Raw genomic sequence first — 21,783 nt, forward strand, 5'->3', positions numbered from 1 at the left:
TTGAACAAAAGCCATTGAAGTACGAGCAGTACTAAAGTCCTAAATGTGTTTTGTTTTTTGTGTTCCTGGCAAGCACTGATTTTCAGAGCATTGCGTTGATTGCAACTGGACTGTTCAGATTGTCTTGGAAAACGTTTCGCCTCTGATCCGAGCAGGCTTTATCAGTTCATGCTCAGACTTAGATTGGACGGATCGCGTCTGGGCGCTTGATCCCAAGTATTTATCCTCTACAGGAGGAGCGTTCCCCGAAAAGAATGATTTTGCTTGGGAACTATAACAGATAATAAATACTTTAAGTCAGTTCAATCCTAAATCTGTGGGCATAAACTGATGAAGCCTGTTTGAATTAAAACGTCAAAGACAAGTTGCCATCCATTCAATGGCCAGAGAACACAATAATGTGGATGAATGACAATATTCAGATATAAGCTCACCTAATTGATTTTTGTTTCTGTTTGAAAAAATAGTTTTGTATTTTGTTATGTCATAACATATTTTTGCTTCATGATAATAAAATGGTTGTGCAAAAACTTTTAGTTTGTTTGAACTCAGCAGCACCTAACAGGTTTCTCCAGATGACTGCCTAAGAGTATGATCTAGTTCTGAATACGTGTACCTTTACAGCCTAAATAAGCCCTACTGGTAAAAATGTTAACAACACTTCAAAGTCTGCTAACATTTTTTCTTTTTTACATTAAGGATCAATGTAGGCCAGGTATGTCAAACTGGTTCTCATTGAGGGCCACATCGCAGTTGTCATCAGAGGGCCGATTGTAACAGCGAATAATGTATAAATATGCCTGTGGATTTCATTATTAATTATATAGATTGTTTTAAGTAGATTGTACAGTAAAAACTTTACATTTACAAAATTTTACTGTAAAATATAGTGGGTTTTTTATATATTTTAAAACATTTTACGGTAAATGGAAAAACAGTACAAGTTCTTTTTTTATTCTGGCAACTTAGCTGCCAGTTTTTCTACCGTAAAAACAAATGTACCGTCTTTCCATTTACAGTAATACACCGTTAAAAAACAACAACCGTAGATTTTACGGTCAAAAACTGGCAGCTCAGTCAACAGAATTTTGACGCAAAAAACAATAGTAGTTTTTTTAAATTTGCAGTAATATGCTGTAAAGCACAACGCAACATTTATTGTCATTATGAATTAATTTGATGGGTAGTTTGCTGTAAAGTTAAGTTGTTTTTTTTTTTTTAGACAAAAACATGTTTGAAAAGTATGATAATATACTGTAATATGTGTTGCAATATTGGATACTATTAAAGTTTAAAAGGTATGCAATTTCTGGTAAAATGAAAAAAATAAATTACATTTAGTGAGAAAATATTAGGTACTTTATTGACACATATAATTTCCAGGTGTTTGCGGGCCAGATAAAATGATGTCACAGGCCAGATCTGGCCCCCGGGCCTTGAATTTAACACCTGTAATGTAGGTCAATGTATGCTAAACTATCTGAACAAAGCATCCACATCTTAGCTTTGTGTTATAGCTATTGAAGAAGATTAAATTAATTCATGATTACTTTTGTATTTTTTTTATTTTTTATAATTGTATTTGCTCCCGTTATTTTATACATCTGTAAAGCATTTTGAATTGTCTTGCATAAGAATTGTGCTCTAAAATTAACTCCCCTTGCCTAAACTAACCCCTTTGGGATATTACATTTGGCATAATTATTCTTTACTAATGTTTTTTTTCCTCCAATTACATTTTTTGAAAGCTTTAGCACACCCAAAAAATGTACCATATCCTGCAAGAAATGTGTACTCATGATCATGACAGGACAGTCGTAGGTCATTTTGGTTTTCAGATCACATTTTATGGGGGGGATTGAGCAAGTATAATTTTTTTCTTAGTTTTTATGTGTAATGTTCTAATCCAGTACTTGTTTTTTTGTGTTGAGAATGTGTCGAGGGCCAATAAAAACTTTATAAAGGCTCCCGAGCCGCACTTTGGACACCCCTGGTATATTGTATTATATATGTGGGATGAATAAAAGTCTACCCTATATTATTTATTACTATTCCAATTTTATTTATACCAATTGTATTATTATTCCTATTAATTTTATTTATTACTATTTGTGAACTGTTACGTCACTGTTGTCTTGCACTTGTCACTAAGTAGGACAAGCATAATTCTATTCAATATGGAGTGAAATTACTCCTAAAACATCACAAAGACAGAAACAGTTTTTTACTCACGCGATTTCCAAGTTAAAAAAAACAACAACATGAAAACAATTTTCTGCTAGTAAAATTATCGACTCGCAAGTAAAAAAGTGATTCGCCGGTAAAACAATTTTCTTCAAGTAAAAAAAAAAATGTGCAATTAAAAAAAGTTTTCTGCAAGTAAAAAAAACTATTCTCAAGTATAAAAATAATTTTATTCAAGTAAAAAAACAATTTGGAAGTATAAAAACATTTTTCTGCAAGTAAAAAAAAAAAGATCAGCAAGTATAAAAAAAATTATTGAAGTTAAAACTTCAAATGAAATACAAAACTTGCTTTCGTCTGAAAACAGGACTCTGGACCACTGTGCAACTGTCCAGTGCTTCTTTTCCATAGCCCAAGTCAGACGCTTCTTCCGTTGTCTTGAGTTCAGGAGTGGCTTGACCATGGGAATACGGCTACATGCTTCCATCTGTTGAAAAGTTCTATGGAGATGATGATTTCATTTTCCAGCATGATCCAGCAGTGCCAAAACCACCAGTAACTGGTGTACTGACCATGGCATTACTGTCCTCGATTGGCCTGCCAACTCCCCTGACCTGAACCCCATAGAGAATTTGTGGGGTATTGTGAAGAAGAAGCTGAAAGACACCAGACCCAATAATGCAAATGAGCTAAAGGCCGCTATTGAAGCATCCTGGGCATCAATAACACCTCAGCAATGCCACAGGCTGATTACCTCCATGCCACGCCGCATTGGTGCAGTAATCCGTGCAAAAGGATTCCCAACCAAGTACTGAGTGCATTAATTGACATTTTCAAATGTTTGATTTTGTTTTGCTGTTATAAATGTGTTTTTTTTACTTGGTCTGAGGAAATATTCAAATTTTTTGAGTTAGGATTTTTGAGTTTTCTTAAGCTGTATGCCATAATCAGCAATATTAAAATAATAAAAAGCTTGCAACATTTCAGTTGATGTGTAATGAATCCAGAATGTATAACATTTTTGTTTTTTTCATTGCATTACAGAAAATAAAGAACTTTATCACAATATTCTAATTTTCTGAGACAGTCCTGTATATATATATATATATATATATATATATATATATATATATATATATATATATATATATATATATATATATATATATATATATATATATATATATATATATATATATATATATATATAATATTTTACATACACTGTAAAAAACAAAAATGGAGACTTGAAAGTAAAAAATAAACCTGACAGCTTAGTTTAAGTAGTAAAATGTTAAAAACATTTTTTTTTACAGCATTTGGAAAAACAGTACCACAGTTTTAACAGTAAAATCTACAGTAGTTGTTTTTATTCTGTTACTGTGAATGAAAAAAAAAATACCACAGTGTTGTTTTTACTTACGGAAAAATGTTGGCGACTGAGCTACCAGGGGACGGCGTGCCGCAGTTGGGAGAGTGGCTGTGCCAGCAACCTGAGGGTTCCTGGTTCAATCCCCACCTTCTAGTCACGTCCGTTGTGTGTGAGCAAGACACTTCACCCTTGCTCCTGATGGGTCCTGGTTAGCGCCTTGCATCGCAGCTCCTGCCATCAGTGTGTGAATGTGTGTGTGAATGGGTGAATGTGGAAATAGTGTCAAAGCCCTTTGAGTTCCTTAAAAAAGGTAAAAAGCGCTATACAAGTATAACCCATGAACCAGGTTTTTACCGTAAAAATAGTTTTTACCTTCCACACTTTGACTTGCTTTAAAATCACGAGTCAAGCCGATATTTAAGTACTTATTTGGATTTTGACCAAAAAAATGTTAGATCAAGTAATTTTTTTCTTTCAAAATGGAAAGTTTATTACATTTGGTAAGAAAAGATGCATATTGATTTAATACTAAGTAAGTAAGTTAACTTGTACGTTTTTTTTTACTTGTGAATCAATTATTTAATCAAAGAAATGTTTTATTTGTTTTACTTGCAAATCTTTTTTTAATTGAAGAAATTATAATTTTTTTTACTTGCAAATCCTTTTTTAAATTTTTTGTTGTTGTTGTTTTTTCTACTTGAAAAGCGTTTTTTTTAATTGAAGAACATATTTGTTTACTTGCGATTTGTTGGGCATGAGTAGAACCTTTTTTATGTGTTTGTGGAGTTTTGGCATTAATTACGCTCCATAATTCCCTGTATGTAATATGGAGAATGGCAATAATACACTTTGAAACCTTAATAGGAAGTTCTGAAAAGAGAATACACATTCACACTTGTAGGAAAACAACAAATAAGAGTGTTCAAACGTGTGTTAAGCAGCTTTGACCATAAATGTTTAAAAAATAAAAATAAAAAATAAAATAACTTGGTTAAAGCCGATGTACTTTTGGAGGGAAAAATAAAAAATGGCGTCCTTGGATCACGTTGACGTCGACGATGACGTAGAAGAAGAAAAGATGAAGCCGTGGCTCCTCCCATTGCATTGATTCCACGGCGGACTCACCTGTGGCGTGGATGCCACCTGAGGAGTGTCCTTATTAGAAAGATGGGCGCCAGTAAATCCAGTCTGGTGGACGAAGCCAGGAGTAAATATATTACCGGTAAGAACACGACAACTTGTTCCAGTTCATGTAGATAATGTGTGCTAGCTTCATAATTATTCATGTCTCAGTTCATGTTATTTGACGTGACAGTTTGGCTAAAAAAGTCGTCTTTAGTTGCTCTTTATTCAAAGTTGTGTTGGTCGTTGTGTCTTTTTTGTTGTTGCTGTCGTTAAACCTGTCCAACCACTTTTTTTTCACTCTTATTAAACAGCGACGTCTCGTCCATTTTGGACATTTTTGCGTGTTTCCATAAGCGTATTATTTTAACTATTTTGAATGACGGCCAAATATTTTTGACTTTCTAATTGTTGTCCTGTGATGACGTCACTGCCTTGCTATAGTCTCTAGGTTAGCCAAAGTATAATGTCTTCTCTTATATTAGACTATTTTAATATCTTGCATTGTGTGTTTTTGTAAGATGATTTTTTTTTTCCAATTTTGTATGACTGCAAAAAAAATGGACTTTCTAATTGTTGTCCTGCTGGGTGTGGGTCTGTGGTTACGTCACTGCCTTGACTCAAGGTTAACAAAAGCATAATGTCTTCTCTTCTATTGCACTACTTTATAATCTTGCATTGCATAATTTTGTGTGTTTTCACAAGTGTATTATCTTAAGAATTTTGAATGATGACGTCACTGCCTTGACTCAAGGTTAACAAAACTATAATGTCTTCTCTTATATTGGACTATTGTAATATCTTGCATTGCACAATTTTTGTGTGTTTTCATTAGCGTATTATCTTTCCAATTTTGAATGACAACAAAATATTTTTGACTTTCTAATTGTTGTCCTGCTGGGTGTGTGTCCGTGATGACGTCACTGCCTTGACTCAAGGTTAACAAAACTATGTCTTCTCTTATATTGGACTATTTTGATATCTTGCATTGCACAATTTTTGTGTGTTTTCATAAGCGTATTATCTTAACTTTGAATGACAGTAAAATATTTTTGACTTTCTAATTGTTGTCCTGCTGGGTGTGTCCGTGATGAAGTCATTGCCTTTTCTCAAGATTAACAAAAGTATAATGTCTTCTCTTATGTTGGACTACCTTAATGTCTTGCTTTGCACAATATGACAATTTCATATTACGGTTATTTAAGTTTATTTCGAGTATACAGTTACAAAATGATACATTTTACACATTTTAATTTCTCTACATGTCCGAAAAGGAGTAAGAAGAAGCAAAGCTCATTTAATCCTACACCTTTTCTAATTCGTATCAATTACTAACACATGTTCACTTCCTGTTCTCATTTTGTAATTTCTAAATACAACAGTTCTCGTAAATAAAGAGCTAAGCCAGTTATGATTCACATAATGAGATGAACAATATCTAATTTTCAATAAAGTTCAAGACGTTTATCAGAATTCTTCTTCCTTGTATTTTGTAAATACTTTGAGTTTGAACACTTTCTTAAACTGGCTCATATTAGTACTTTGACTTATTTGCTTAATCCATTCTTTAATTAATTCATCATACTGATATGCTAAATGTTTAAGTGTTGTGCATACATACAAATGTTTTAAGTTGGATTTATCGCTAAGGTTATATTTATTTTCTTTTGTTAAGAAGAGTTGTACATTATTGAGTAGCAGGTTATAGTTTGCTTTATGCATAATTTTAACGCACCAAATCATCAAATTTCAATATTTTGTATTCAATAAATAAAACGTATGAGTGTATTTGTTTTTGTTTTTTTTAAAGGGACAAGCGGTAGAAAATGGATGGATGGATGTATCTTACTGACTTTTTTTTGTAGCAGTTAGCGAATGACGTGTACTTTTGTAGTTACTTCTACAGCATAACTCAGATATTGTAACACTAATAATCCCGATTATCATTATCACAGTATTTTTGAATGTGCTCAAAAAGTACTTATGCCCACAGTGAAATATTGTAACCAAGTTTTATTTTTAAAACCTCAATGTGTCTAGTATTCTTGTTAGCATTTAAGCTAGCGAGTGAATAACGCATTTGTTGCTTCCTTTTTAAAAAGGAGTAAAATCACTAAGTTTTCCAATGTTTGGTAACCAATCCTGGTTTTACGATAATTAAAGTTTGAAACATTTATACTAGAGATGTCCGATATCGGGCTGCCGATGTTATCGGCCGATAAATGCTTTAAAATGTAATATCGGAAATGATCAGTATCGGTTCGGAAATTATTGGTATCGGTTTCAAAAAGTAAAATTCATGACTTTTTAAAACGCCACTGTACATAGTGGTACACGGACATAGAGAGAAGTACACAGCGCCAATAAACCTTAAAGGCACTGCCTTTGCGTGCCGGTCAAGTCAGATAATACCTATGGCTTTACACACAAGTGAATGTCAACAGCCATACCGGTCACACTGAGGGTGACCGTATAAACAACTTTAACACTGTTACAAATATGCGCCACACTGTGAACCCACACCAAACAAGAATGACAAACACATTTCGGGAGAACATCCGCACCGTAACACAACATAAACACAACAGGACAAATACCCAGAACCCCTTGCAGCACTAACTCTTCCGGGACGCTACAATATACACCCCCGCTAAACCTCAACCCCGCCCACCTAAAATCTCCTCATGCTCTCTCGGGGAGAGCATGTCCCAAATTCCAAGCTGCTGTTTTGAGGCATGTTATGTTAAAAATAATGCACTTTGTGACTTCAATAATAAATATGGCAGTGCCATGTTGGCATTTTTTTCCATAACTTGAGTTGATTTATTTTGGAAAACCTTGTTACATTGTTTAATGCATCCAGCGGGGCATCACAACAAAATTAGACATAATAATGTGTTAATTCCACGACTGTATATATCGGTATCGGTTGATATCGGAATCGGTAATTAAGAGTTGGACGATACCGGCAGAAAAGCCATTATCGGACATCTCTAATTTATACTAACCGTTGGAATTTTACCGCAATTTATCATTATACTGGTAACTGTTATAGCTCTAGTTGTTTCATATATTGTACTATTCTAATGTCTTACACTGTAGTATTGCAGTGTCTCTAAAGTATACACTCATATGAAAAAATGTGTAGAAATATTTTAATCATTCATTTGAAAAGTGCAGAACTCACTAAAGTGGCGCTAGTGAGCGCAAAGATACACATTGTTGTATTGCCCCTAATATTGTTTGTATTTTTCTATCGAGAAAATACTACTACGCCGCTAAATATGAGGCAGCTTGTCCCGACACGACTTGCCCCAAGTAAGTCATCACTGGAATGATTTATTTTACTTGTAGATAATTGCAGTCACAACACTGTTGGCATGTGTATTTGTGTGTTTAGCATAGTTTGTTACACGAGATGAAAGATATAGTTGCATTAATAGACTTGCAATGGCGACACAAAGACCATTGGAGGAGATATCCAACGCAACGCCTAGTCGGAATGAGAACTGAGGCTGTCGCTTGGCAACTTTAGCTTTCAGCTCCCTCCATAGATTTCTAAGACGATTAAGGGCCAGTAACAGGTTAGGCCACTGCAGGATTGTAATGTGCTTCTTCTTGAGCCACTCCTTTGGTCTACTCCAGGGGTGTCCAAACTTTTTCCACTGAGGGCCGCACACGGAAAAATTAAAGCATGTGGGGGCCATTTTGATATTTTTCATTTTCAAACCATAACAAAATATATGCTTTTTTAAAATTTATTTTACCTTTAGGGGTCCCGGGGACCATAAAGGGTCTCAGTCATTAAAATGTTAAAAATAAATCAGATTATTTTTTTTAAATTATTTAACGCTTACAGTAAATCTCTATATCAACTTCAAGTTGATATAAAGTAATACAAATTAAAATAAAATGTTTTATGGCTTTCCTGTCAAAAACAACTTAGTTTTTTTATAGTAAAACTGAAATATGCAGTATTTAGTAATTAGAGCCCTAAAAGATCAATAACGCAGGACACCATTGATTTTAATTCTTTCATATTTTTGAGTAATCACAGTGAAAAGATAAATAAAAAATCACTAAATATATTTGGGATCCAAAAGGTGCCCCACTCATAAAGTGACACATTTTTATTAGGTTTTTCTTTTACTTTCAACACTTAATTAACGAGATCAACTTCAGATACATCTGTCGATTTTATGCTGGAACTATTATTTTGTTTGTTTTATGCGCTTTTGTCAAAGAAAACTTTGATGTTTTTATATGGCTACTACACAATATATGCAATATTTACCACATAAAACATTTTAAAGTGAAATATCGGAAGTAATTGGAGCCCTGAAAATAATTCATTATAACATGGATTTTTTTTCATTATTTTTTTTTTGAGCAATGGCAAAAAAAAGAAAAATGAAGAAAGACTAAAGAAAAAAACATGTCAACATTGCAACTTTTTCTCGTTAGATTTCACCTCATTCCACTTTTTTTTATGTTTTTTTATTTTTACAATAGTATTTCCAGAATGTGTGGCGGGCCGGTAAACAATTAGCTGCGGGCCGCACTTTGGACACCCCTGGCCTACTCGGTCATATGTTGTCTGTCTTGCCAGAACAATAACTGAGACCATGCAGGGTTCTACAGTTCATGAGCGCTGTGTATGTAGCCCTCAATGAGGTCTACCTGTACTTGTAGCAAAGAATGTTTTCTCCTCCATGTTAGACAATAGACTACTTGTGAGTCATTCAGGTGTAGTCAAACGTCAGATAGTACATGTGTCTTCTTGAGCAATCCATTACAGCAGAGTGTTACTAGAGCAGCTCCACCCTTGGAATTCTGGGCTGCGCCTTCCCCTTTCTCACAGTCCGCATAGCAACGTTGGGGTCTGCAGTGTTATTAAGACCGTCGCTGGGAAAAACTGACATTCAGGTGACGTGAACAAATAAAGGGAAAATTCCACATTGATGCAACTTTTGGACGGGATATCCAAGTCTTTTGAACAGCTCGTGTAAGTGAACGATGAGAACTGATTCACAGTTTCAAGATGTTCGTTTGGGAGCTGTTCTTTTTTTTGTTTTGTGCATGCAAATTTTTTTTCCCGCTCTGCCTGTGCGTGTCACCCGACTTGCAACTGGACCAGCAAGTTCCCTTTAACGCTGACGTGTGTGCGTGTGCGCATTTCTCCGTATATATAAACAGTTAATAAAACTATCCATTATAACGAGCCAGTCTTTTGAACGGCTGTTTGATATGCTCCCTTCAAACTGCCATAAATCTCATTTCTATTTCAGACGCTTACACATATTTTTTTCCCCCAGAGCATTGTTGCGTCGCGACCAGTTCTTCCTCCAAGGGAATTTAAGTTACTGGTCAATCCCAAGTTCTTTTGGATGACATATTTGCTGAGTAAGAAGGATCACCAGAACAGAATAGGATTAACAAGTTTTACTGAAATTTCAGGAGAACAACCTAGACCAGGGGTCACCAACCTTTTTGAAACCAAGAGCTACTTCTTGGGTACTGATTAATGCGAAGGGCTACCAGTTTGGTACACACTTAAATAAATTGCCAGAAATAGCCAATTTGCTCATTAAATTGCTCAATTTACCTTTAACTCTGTTATTATTAATAATGATATTTACACTTAATTGAACGGTTTAAAAGAGGAGAAAACACGAAAAAAATGACAATTAAATTTTGAAACATAGTTTATCTTCAATTTCGACTCTTTAAAATTCAAAATTCAACTGAAAAAAAGAAGAGAAAAACTAGCTAATTCGAATCTTTTTGAAAAAATTTAAAAAAGAATTTATGGAACAACATTACTAATTTTTCCTGATTAAGATTAATTTTAGAATTTTGATGACATGTTTTAAATAGGTTAAAATCCAATCTACACTTTGTTAGAATATATAACAAATTGGACCAAGCTATATTTCTATCAAAGACAAATCATTATTTCTTCTAGATTTTCCAGAACCAAAATTTTAAAAGAAATTCAAAAGACTTTGAAATAAGATTTAAATTTGATTCTACAGATTTTTTGAATTTTAATCATAAATTTTGAAGAAATATTTCACAAATATTCTTCGTCGAAAAAACAGAAGCTAAAATGAAGAATTCAATTAAAATTTATTTATTATTCTTTACAAAATAAATAAAAACATTTACTTGAACATTGATTTAAATTGTCAGGAAAGAAGAGGAAGGAATTTAAAAGTTAAAAAGGTGTATATGTGTTTAAAAATCCTAAAATCATTTTTAAGGTTGTATTTTTTTCTCTAAAATTGTCTTTCTGAAAGTTATAAGAAGCAAAGTAAAAAAATTTATGAATTTATTTAAACAAGTGAAGACCAAGTCTTTAAAATATTTTCTTGGATTTTCAAATTTTATTTGAGTTTTGTCTTTCTTAGAATTAAAAATGTCGGGCAAAGCGAGACCAGCTTGCTATTAAATAAATACGATTTAAAAAATAGAGGCAGCTCACTGGTAAGTGCTGCTATTTGAGCTATTTTTAGAACAGGCCAGCGGGCGACTCATCTGGTCCTTACGGGCTACCTGGTGCCCGCGGGCACCGCGTTGGTGACCCCTGACCTAGACTAATACATTCACCCCGTCTCCCTAAGTTGTTCTAACACTCATACGGAAGAGACTACTTCTTGAATCTGCAAACAGCCCCCACCCTCCCCAGATGGGACATACAGGTTCATTATTCAACTAAATATAAGATATAAGAGAGTACTCCAACTCCCTACATTCCAAAGCCTCAAGGGAACTCACACAGTTTACTTGCGGAGAAAGAGAACAAATGGAAAAACACAAGCTGTTTTCAAATATGACAATAAAAAGAAATAACTCTTAAATGTGTAAATATGTATATATATACACTACCGTTCAAAAGCTTGGGGTCACCCAAACAGTTGTGTGGAATAGCCTTCATTTCTAAGAACAAGAATAGACTGTCGAGTTTCTGATGAAAGTTCTCTTTTTCTGGCCATTTTGAGCGTTTAATTGACCCCACAAATGTGATGCTCCAGAAACTCAATCTGCTCAAAGGAAGGTCAGTTTTGTAGCTTCTGTAACGAGCTAAACTGTTTTCAGATGTGTGAACATGATTGCACAAGGGTTTTCTAATCATCAATTAGCCTTCTGAGCCAATGAGCAAACACATTGTACCATTAGAACACTGGAGTGATAGTTGCTGGAAATGGGCCTCTATACACCTATGTAGATATTGCACCAAAAACCAGACATTTGCAGCTAGAATAGTCATTTACCACATTAGCAATGTATAGAGTGTATTTCTTTAAAGTTAAGAATAGTTTAAAGTTATCTTCATTGAAAAGTACAGTGCTTTTCCTTCAAAAATAAGGACATTTCAAACTTTTGAACGGTAGTGTATATCCTTTACAGCGTCCATCAAATATTATGACTTCTTGCACATTTTCATCAGTAATTAATCATAGGATAGGATAGGGCTTTATTGTCATTGCACAAGTACAACGGAACTATGTTTTCAGCACAAACCCGTTCAAGATTAGACAAACAAAACCGTGTACAGGGTTACAGAACAGGAACGCTGATGAGTCGCCAAAGGCGCCCCGTAAAAGATGAGAAAAAGGTAAAACGCTGGGGAAGAAGATGAGTAAAAAAATACGATCTAGACTGGGCTCCTAAAGGGGCCTAGTCTGTAGTGGGAAAAAACCTCCATGCCATGCACACACAAACATGTTACATATAATCACGACAACTCGCAACAGAGGGGCGAGGAGTTGGGGCCCTGGAGGTCGACTGCTGCTTTGAAGCGCTGCCAGCCGTCCATCACCCCGAGGGGAATCGAGCGGTGGTGAAGGCGTGGGGAGGGGGTGTTTGTGTGTATACGCCCATTGTCTTGGGTGTGTTCATGTATGGATGATGCATATTGTTTCTATCTCCCACAGACCAGGCCAAGGCAGAGCTGAAGGAGTTCAGTCCGTACTACAGGAAGCAGTTCTCGGTGGAGTGGTTTTCACAGCTGCAGTATGAGCTGCAACAGCAAAAGGAACACATGGTGCATCTGCTGCAACAACGGGTAGAAACTCCCATCAACAGCAACCCTTGAAAATGACATTATGATAGTTTTATTATGAAGGAGCTTGACAAAAAGTAGACTTTCTTTGATTGCTCATTATGAGAAACCTACAAAGTACACAAAAAAACAGCCATTCCAAACAAAAAGTGACACATTGTGGGTAAACAGCTGGACTGGAACAAAAACAGGGCCAAAACAATTAATCAAATAATTCAATTAGAATAAAGCGTACATTTTTATTTTTTTCTTAGATTTGTTTTATTTGATTAACAAAGATTAATAAAATCCAGTCTGCATTAAAAACTTAAAATACACGGTCATTGTTTCTGCACGACTCCTTAGCCTGCGTGCGTGCGTGTGTTTGACGGGGACAGCCGAGTGGCTATGGAGAGAGATGACTCAATGAAGAACGAGGGGGAAAGAGAGCAAAGGACCCAAAGAAAACAACAAAAGAGATTACTGAAAAGACAAATGTTTTCACTGTCACCCGGAGCTAGCATTTCACAATAGCACTACATTATTTATGCTGCACGCAACTAGAAACCAGGTCTATTTTGGTATATAACACTTGATCACACTTTTTATGAGGAGACGAGTTCTTTTATACTCCAAATATGTCCGGTTAATGTATGTCTGATGTATAACGGTTTCTGTGTATCAGGAACAATATTAGGGCTTTTTTTTTTTTGTCACATCAACTTCCTGCTTCCGTTCCCAAAGGATCATGGGAAATTGAGTTATTTTGGCCTAAACAATTAACACTTCTAAATTCGCCATTGACAGTCGTATCTGTCTATAGATAAGTACAAATTAACGTTGATGAATAATAATATAGCATTGATCTTAAAATTAAATGAGCTGTTAAACAATATACTTTACAACGAACGCCATGGGCAGGTTTTGAGCTCAGAACATCTTCACATGTTAAGGTTTTTGTACTCCATCATTGACTTTTTATTAAAAAACTAACTGTTCTTCTAGTTCTTAATTATAGAGCCTTTCTGTTTAGTTTGGTTCTTTATTTCTTCCTTATTTGATACCTGGTTTAAAGCTAGAGCTGAAGCTTTAAACTTTTTAACTGATTTTTTTATATATACTTGTATATTGATGCTCTCATGTTAAAGTGCAATTTCAATGTTGATGATGTGCATTTATAAGAAAAAGGGATAAAGGTCATGAGAAAAAAAATCGTATTTTATTCTAAACTATTTTCCCTAAAATACGTAATGAGTCTATAAAGGGTGTTTAATTCGATTACTCAATTTTTTAGATAAAACACAAGATCTATGAACTGTTCAAAAATTGACAGGTGAGGCGAAGCAACAAGATGAGCAGGAAATCGGTGTAGAGAAATGTACTTGTAGATAAAATAAGATAGCAAGTACAAAAACATCGAAGCAAAGAAGGAAATACTGCAGGCGGACTGGAAAGGAAACCAGCTCTCGCAAGAAGAAGAAGTCAATAGTGAAATATAATTTGATGTCTTCCTGCTACATCCCCTGTTCTTAAAAGCACAACTAATTGGCTGCTGGTGTGCAAAAACATGAAAATAAGGAAATCTGAAGACGGGAAACATAAGTAAAGGAAAATACAAAACACAAGACAACACATTGTCAGGAAGCAGACTAGTGTCTCCAACAGCTAGTGTTAAATAATATTTATAACCTTTTATATAAAGTAATTTTTTTACATTGTGTCTACGATATAATAAATCTATCATACAAATTATATAATGTTCATTAAGGATCATATTTGAAACGATGCGGTACCAATTCCCGGTACCTGGGAATCGATACCGGTACCCAACGGTACCAAGTTTTGGCACGTTTGTGGTTGTTGATAAATATCAATTGTCAACCTATTTTGACCCTTGTGTGGTGTTCGGGTCTGTGGGACCCGTCTTCATTTTTTATTAAAAGAAAAATGATACAATTAATTTTTCAAACTGAGACTCACTGACTTTGGCTCATTTTCTGTGAAGAACATATATCAGAATAAATACAATACCCCCCTACACATTTCTATTACATATAAGATGTCCGGGTCCACTGGACCCGGGGCTAATAGAAGTGTGGAAATTGATGTTCTGTGTACCACACACACACACACACACACAGCAGGCCTATACAGGAGGAGGACAGCGTGTAGGTACACAGAACATCAGAGGGTCAAATGTGCGAGAAAATGAGAGCAGACAGTGTTGACAAACAATGTTGCAACCTTGTGTGTGTACCGCAGGTGCAGAAACAAAAGAAGAATCCCGGTGGGATGCAGAAACTGGCAGAGAAATTTTCCGTGCAACGTTCATATTGTTCATATTTTGTGGCTTTTAATGCCTCACAGTCAAACACTTTTATGTTAAAATACTGAACAGATGTTTATTGGGATAAGGTAAACATCTGTTCAGTATTTTAACATAAAAGTGTTTGATTGTGAGGCATTAAAAGCCACAAAATGCAACGGGTCCATCAGACCCACAAACGCTGGCGAGTAACAACAATATGAACATTACACAAGGGTTAATGACAAAATCTCATTTTGAATTGCAACATTTAAAAATGAGCTGATTATGATAACTACTTTCCAGTTATTATATCTTGTTTCATCATCACATTTTCGATTCTCAATTACAGTTACAAGTCCAAGACGTTAGTGACAGTAGTGTATAGTTTGTGGTGTTTTGGCTAGTCATTTCAGTCTTGATTGTCTAATTTTTTGTTACGCCCCAGAAAGGTTTTATACTGTATTTTACCTATTACGTACCAGCTGTTTGTAACGTTCATCTTATATGTAGTTTTCATTTTAACAAATTTGTAGGTGTTGAAATCGTTAATGCTAATCAGTAGCACATTGATAGCAAAGCCAATTAGCATCAAGCTAGGGCATTTTTGGAACATTAAAGCCTTGCTTTACTTACGTTGGAGTGTTTTTCTAAACAATTTATTTGTTGGCATTGAAAATTGCAACAATACCTAAAGCAGTGGTTCTTAACCTTGTTGGAGGTACCGAACCCCACCAGTTTCATATGCGCATTCACCGTACCCTTCTTTAGTGAAAAAGAAAATGTTTTTTTTTTTTCAAATTCAAGACAAAGTTAAGTTTTTGGTAACACTTTAGTATGGGGAACATATTCTAAGTAACAAAGACTTAATTTAGAGTTTTTTGGACACTAGGGGAACATATTCTAAGTAACAAAGACTTAATTTAGAGTTATTTGGTTAGGGTTAGGGCCAGGGTTACAGGGTTAGGGTTATAATAAGGCCATGCCGAATAAGGCATTAATAAGTACTTAATAATGACTAGTTAAGAGCCAATATGTTACTAATTTGCATGTTAATAAGCAACTAATTAATGGTGAATATGTTCCTCATACTAAAGTGTTACCATGTTTTTTTACTGGTGCACAAAATGAACCGTGCATGAACATCACCTTGTTCAAACAACAAAACCAACACAGTGCATAAATTCACAACAAATTATACACCTGCTAATCAGTCTGACTTCTGCTGTTGCCGTATCCGTAATACGCCGATAGGGAGAAGTTTGTATTAACACGATGAGTCGGGTGTGTTTTGACCTCCGCCGAACCCCTGAGGTCGACTCACCGAACCCCTAGGGTTCGATCGAACCCAGGTTAATAACCACTAGACCTAGAGGTAGTTTGGCGGAGTCCGCTCTCAGTGCTGCTGGAGTCACGGCTGAGTCGGCAACCGGGCGTAATGTCACACGGAGCCAAAGTACCGCAACATGGCACCGTTGGTTTTTACGCAAATCTGTGACCGGCAGGATTCGATTGGTGCCCATCCCTACTGTAAATATCTTTTGTGAGGGTAAATTTACTAAATCCGCAGGGGATCAAATACTTACTGAAATATGGGCAAACTGATGAAACGTGTGCAGTGTTTCCCATAAACTGCCAAGATACCTGTGGCGGTGGGGACGTGGCTATGGGCGTGGTCACCATGACATCATTGACTAATTTGCATAATTTTCTACAATGATATGATGTTCTCTAAAAAGGCTCAAAAAATGTATACTTACTAATTAATAACAGTTTTGTTTTAAACGTCCGTCCATCCATCCATCCATTTTACAATATAATTACAACACTTTATGTACATATTTATATACAGATTTTAACAATAAGTTATTCACTGAAATATATTTATTAATTGTGGTTCTTACAAAAAATATATCTTATAAAAGCTCAAATGTCTCTTAAAGCTCTGCCCCTTTAATTAGTGCATACTAAATAATTTTACTTTAGCCTACTACTAAAACCATATTATTTACCAGCAACATAAAGTGAAACAGAGGCAGAGGTGTCCTGCCACAGTCAGTAACAAATAAACAGAAAACAGTAGTGGTCAAATACAAATAAGGCAACAAGAGAAGTATCCTACACTTCTCTTTTGTAAAGTAAATCTGAACAGCCTATTTGGGCATCTACATCAACTATATGATTTGCCTGAGAAGCTGGACAGGACAAAAAAAAAAACAAAAAAAACAAAAAAATGTTGTTTTTTTTAATTTGTGGCGGACGTAATTCTTTCGTGGCGGGCCGCCACAAATAAATGAATGTGTGGGAAACACTGGTGTGAATAATATGGTACCTGTATGCTTACCAGGAGTCTCCTGCAGGAAGTGAGGTGCTGTATGAAAAACAGTTGAATTTTTTTGACGAGAGCAGAAAATGGAAGGAGAGGTACATAGTAGTGAGGGCCAACTACTGCTTGGAGTGTTATGAAAGCATCGAGGTAAGTCACACTTACAGTACGTGCAATAACATTCAAACAACGTGGACATTTCAAATCAATCCCAACTTCCTTCTTTTTGTCCCAAAACCTTGTTTTTCTGTTTTGCTTTCGTTTAGACTTTTCTCAAAGGAAGTCCTCCATATCATACCCTGCTACCAATAGGAGGAAATGTACTAACCAATGAGGGAAAGTACATGGATGCAGTGGATGACTGCTTCCCCAAAGATGACTTTACTGGTAATACAGCTTCAAGTAGCAAAATAAGCCAGCCAGTCGCAGGTCACATATAGCTAAGAAACCATTCACACGTACATTCATGCCTACGGACAATTTAGAGCAGGGGTGTCAAACGTACGGCCCGAGGGCCGGATCAGGCCCGCAAACAGATGTTATCCGGCCCGCGGGATGAGTTTGCTAAGTATAAAAATGACCTTGAAATTTTTGAATGAAAGAAACTGCTGTTCCAAATGTGTCCACTGGATGTCGCAACAACAATTCTTTGTTTCTTTGTAGATCATGCTACATATGTACAAAATAAACCACATGATGTTAGTACATCAGTCAAGAAAAATGATCAAACTATATAAATAACATACTGTAATTTGATTTTGATGTATTTTTTTTATCTTGATAGATTGAAAATTAACACCAATGAGTTGACTGATGAACATTATCACATAATTTATTCAGAAAATATAAATAACGACACATAAAGTATATATATTATTAACCGCAACATGTAATTGTAAAAAAAAAAAACATGATTTGTACAATTTCAGAATGTGCTTGTTAAATTTTTAAACAAAGAAAACAATCTGAAGTTTTCTTTATTTTTAACTTATCGTGCCGTGATTTTACCAGTCCGGCCCAGTTGGGAGTAGATTTTTTTCCATGTAGCCCCCGATCTAAAATGAGTTCGACACCCCTGATTTAGAGTCTCCAATGAACCTAACATGCACATTTTTGGGATATGGGTGGAAACTGGAGTACACGCAGAAAACGCAAAAACACGCGGAGAAAATGCAAACTCCACACACAGATGTCCAACCGGAGATTTAAAAGACTCAAACGGCGTAAAGTTAGACGTTGCTGTCAATAGTAATGGCCAAAATTGGGGTAGTTTTCACAGGCTCGAACAAGGAATGCCCCTATTCTGTCATTACTTTTGCTCAGTGCCAACTCCATAAGCTTGAGCGCTTATGTTGCCAGACGTTTTAGATGCACATCTTTTAAAATAGAGCATAGAGGAACATTTTTATATGACACTTGAGATTAGGGAGGTCCGAAAATATCGGACTGCCGATATTATCGGCCGATAAATGCTTTAAAATGTAATATCAGAAATTATCGGTATCTGTTTCAAAATTATTGGTTCCTAAAAGTAAAAAATTTTTTAAAACGCCGCTGTGTACACGGACGTAGGGAGAAGTACAGAGCGCCAATAAACCTTAAAGGCACTGCCTTTGCGTGCCGGCCCAGTCACATATCTACAGCTTTTCACACACACAAGTGAATGCAAGGCATACTTAGTCAACAGCCATACAGGTCACACTGAGGGTGACCGTATAAACAACTGTAACACTGTTACAAATATGCGCCACACTGTGAGCCCACACCAAACAAGAATGACAAACACATTTCGGGAGAACATCCGCACCGTAACACAACATAAACACAACAGAACAAATACCCAGAACCCCTTGCAGCACTAACTCTTCCGGGACGCTACAATATACACCCCCCGCTACCTCAACCCCCCCCCCCCCCAACCCAACCCACCTCAACCTCCTCATGCTCTCTCAGGGAGAGCATGTTCCAAATTCCAAGCTGCTGTTTTGAGGCATGTTAAAAAAAATAATGCACTTTGTGACTTCAATAATAAATATGGCAGTGCCATGTTGGCATTTTTTTCCATAACATGAGTTGATTTTTTTGGGAAAACCTTGTTACATTGTTTAATGCATACAGCGGGGCATCACAACAAAATTAGGCATAATAATGTGTTAATTCCACGACCGTATATATCGATATCGGTTGATATCGGAATCGGTAATTACGAGTTGGACAATATCGGAATATCGGATATCGGCAAAAAAGCCATTCTCTCTACTTGAGATGTTTTCAAAGTCTGCCAATAGTGTGTAAATAATAAACTATATGATGTATCCATCCATTAATACAATACATTACTTAAATTTGTTTTCGCATAAAAAAACAGTTTTTAAGCTGTAGTGGCTTTTATTTTGCCGTGGCGGGGCGCACGGTCAATGACATGTAGGGGAATAGAGGAAACCCTGATTTGTCTGTAAATTACCTTAATCTCATTGGATTTGTAACATTTTAAAAATGATTGGGATGCTAATTTTCATTAGCCTGTCAATGGGATCGTTCATTGTATGTTAGCGAGCGGCAAACGTGCCAACTTTTTTACTGCAAGGTTTCAATACTAATTTCTAGAGATGTCCGATAAATGCTTTAAAATGTAATATCGGAAATTATCGGTATCGTTTTTTATTATCTGTATCGTTTTTTTTTTATTTTATTTTTTAATTTTTATTTTTTATTAAATCAACATAAAAAACAATATACACTTACAATTAGTGCACCAACCAAAAAAAAACACCCTCCCCCATTTACACTCATTCACACAAAAGGGTTGTTTTCTTCTGTTATTAATATTCTGGTTCCTACATTATATATCAATATATATCAATACAGTCTGCAAGGGATACAGTCCGTAAGCACACATGATTGTGCGTGCTGCTGGTCCACTAATAGTACTAACCTTTAACAGTTAATTTTACTCATTTTCATTAATTACTAGTTTCAATGTAACTGTTTTTATATTGTTTTACTTTCTTTTTTATTCAAGAAAATGTTTTTAATTTATTTATCTTATTTTATTTTATTAATTTTTTAAAAAAAGGACCTTATCTTCACCGTACCTGGTTGTCCAAATTAGGCATAATAATGTGTTAATTCCACGACTGTATATATCGGTATCTGTTATCGGTAATTAAAGAGTTGGACAATATCGGAATATCGGATATCGGCAAAAAGCCATTATCGGACATCCCTACTAATTTCAGTTCATAGCAGTTTGTATTGTTGATTTTAACATGCTTAATACATGTTTTTGCACTTCATGTGTATATTAATGTACTTTGTATGTGCTTGGTTTACAGTAATTTCTATTGGAAGCAACTGGTTAACGACCTCAACTTGGAAGTTTTTTGTCTATAAATTTGACTGTTCACCTACTAAATTAAATACCTACATTTAGGGAAGGTAGAATATTCAGTGTGTTTCAACTTTTAAACCCTCCGTATTCTCGACGCTACCAAACCGTCCTTTTAATTGACATCTGTCGGTTCTGTTGAATGGGATTGTGCTGAAAATCAGAATTTCCCCTCAGGGGATTAATAAAGTATTTCTGATTCTGATCAGTTAAAATGTTTCTAATCACACCTTTTTATCTTTTTTCTTTGGTTTAGATTTGAAGGAAGAGTTTTGTCCTCTTCTGTCTGGGATGCCTGGACCGTTTCCCGTCTACCTCCGCCTGCCGTACAGGAGAGATTCTTATTTCTGCTTTAACCAGCAGGACAAACAACTTCAGTTCATAAGCATCCTGTCTGAATGCATCAGACACCAGAACCGAGGTAGGACTTGGCAACACTAGATTGAAATACTTAAACATTTCGCAAGAAAAATCATCAATATGGACAAAATGTGACAATACGGCGAAAAACGCTCAACTTTTTTGGAGACTTTTTGTCATGTAAATTGACTAATATTTAGGAGAGCATGTGTTTTGTTGTCATGGTAACTTCCTTGTCTTGTGAATAAAAAGGATTAACAAGTAGTTACCTGCTGGCTCTTTTGAATTTTTGAATATGTAATGTACGACGAGGTAATAATTTACCCATCTAACTGTTTCAGATTTCCTCAATAAGAAGACGTGTGAGGTCCAGGCCTTCCTCAAAGCCATCCAGCTCTACAGACAGGACAAAGGCAAATATGAAGCTTGGGAAATGCTGATTGGCAGCGATGTCAGGGTAAACCACAAATTCTCCTTCTACCTGAGTACGCGTTCATTCATGTTCTATTCTGGCACACAAATCATTTGAATACTTGCCAAGCTCGTATTGGTTCAAACAAACTGGTCTCAAAGATGTAGACTAGCATGACACACCTAGCAAGCTTGCTGCCGGCGTCATTAACAATGACACACTTGGCAACCCTACTGCAGTGTCCTTAACCGTGACGTACCTAGAAACCCT

At 35.6% G+C, this 21,783-nt stretch overlaps 2 protein-coding genes across 6 annotated transcripts in view; both read left to right on the plus strand.

Moving 5' to 3' along the window:
• The window catches only part of trmt1l (tRNA methyltransferase 1-like), a 33,146-nt gene extending 32,615 nt beyond the window's left edge, over positions 1-531 (plus strand). For all 4 annotated transcript variants that reach the window (XM_062027975.1, XM_062027977.1, XM_062027976.1 and 1 more), the window contains exon 16: positions 1-531. This exon is cut by the window's left edge and continues 211 nt beyond it. The gene's annotated coding sequence lies outside the window, so the exon portion shown is untranslated.
• A 4,090-nt stretch (positions 532-4,621) lies between these two features.
• niban1a (niban apoptosis regulator 1a) overlaps positions 4,622-21,783 on the plus strand; it is a 43,996-nt gene continuing 26,834 nt past the window's right edge. The window contains exons 1-6 of one of the 2 annotated variants that reach the window (XM_062027979.1): positions 4,622-4,778; positions 12,616-12,746; positions 17,375-17,503; positions 17,620-17,740; positions 20,998-21,162; positions 21,443-21,558. In XM_062027979.1, coding sequence (XP_061883963.1) covers positions 4,724-4,778; positions 12,616-12,746; positions 17,375-17,503; positions 17,620-17,740; positions 20,998-21,162; positions 21,443-21,558 — 717 coding nt within the window. In that variant the 5' untranslated portion in view covers positions 4,622-4,723. The remainder of the gene's footprint in view (positions 4,779-12,615; positions 12,747-17,374; positions 17,504-17,619; positions 17,741-20,997; positions 21,163-21,442; positions 21,559-21,783) is intronic. The other variant, XM_062027980.1, reaches the window with a different exon arrangement.

Source organism: Entelurus aequoreus, linkage group LG19 (genome assembly GCF_033978785.1).
Source record: "Entelurus aequoreus isolate RoL-2023_Sb linkage group LG19, RoL_Eaeq_v1.1, whole genome shotgun sequence".
Classification (NCBI taxonomy): domain Eukaryota; kingdom Metazoa; phylum Chordata; class Actinopteri; order Syngnathiformes; family Syngnathidae; genus Entelurus; species Entelurus aequoreus.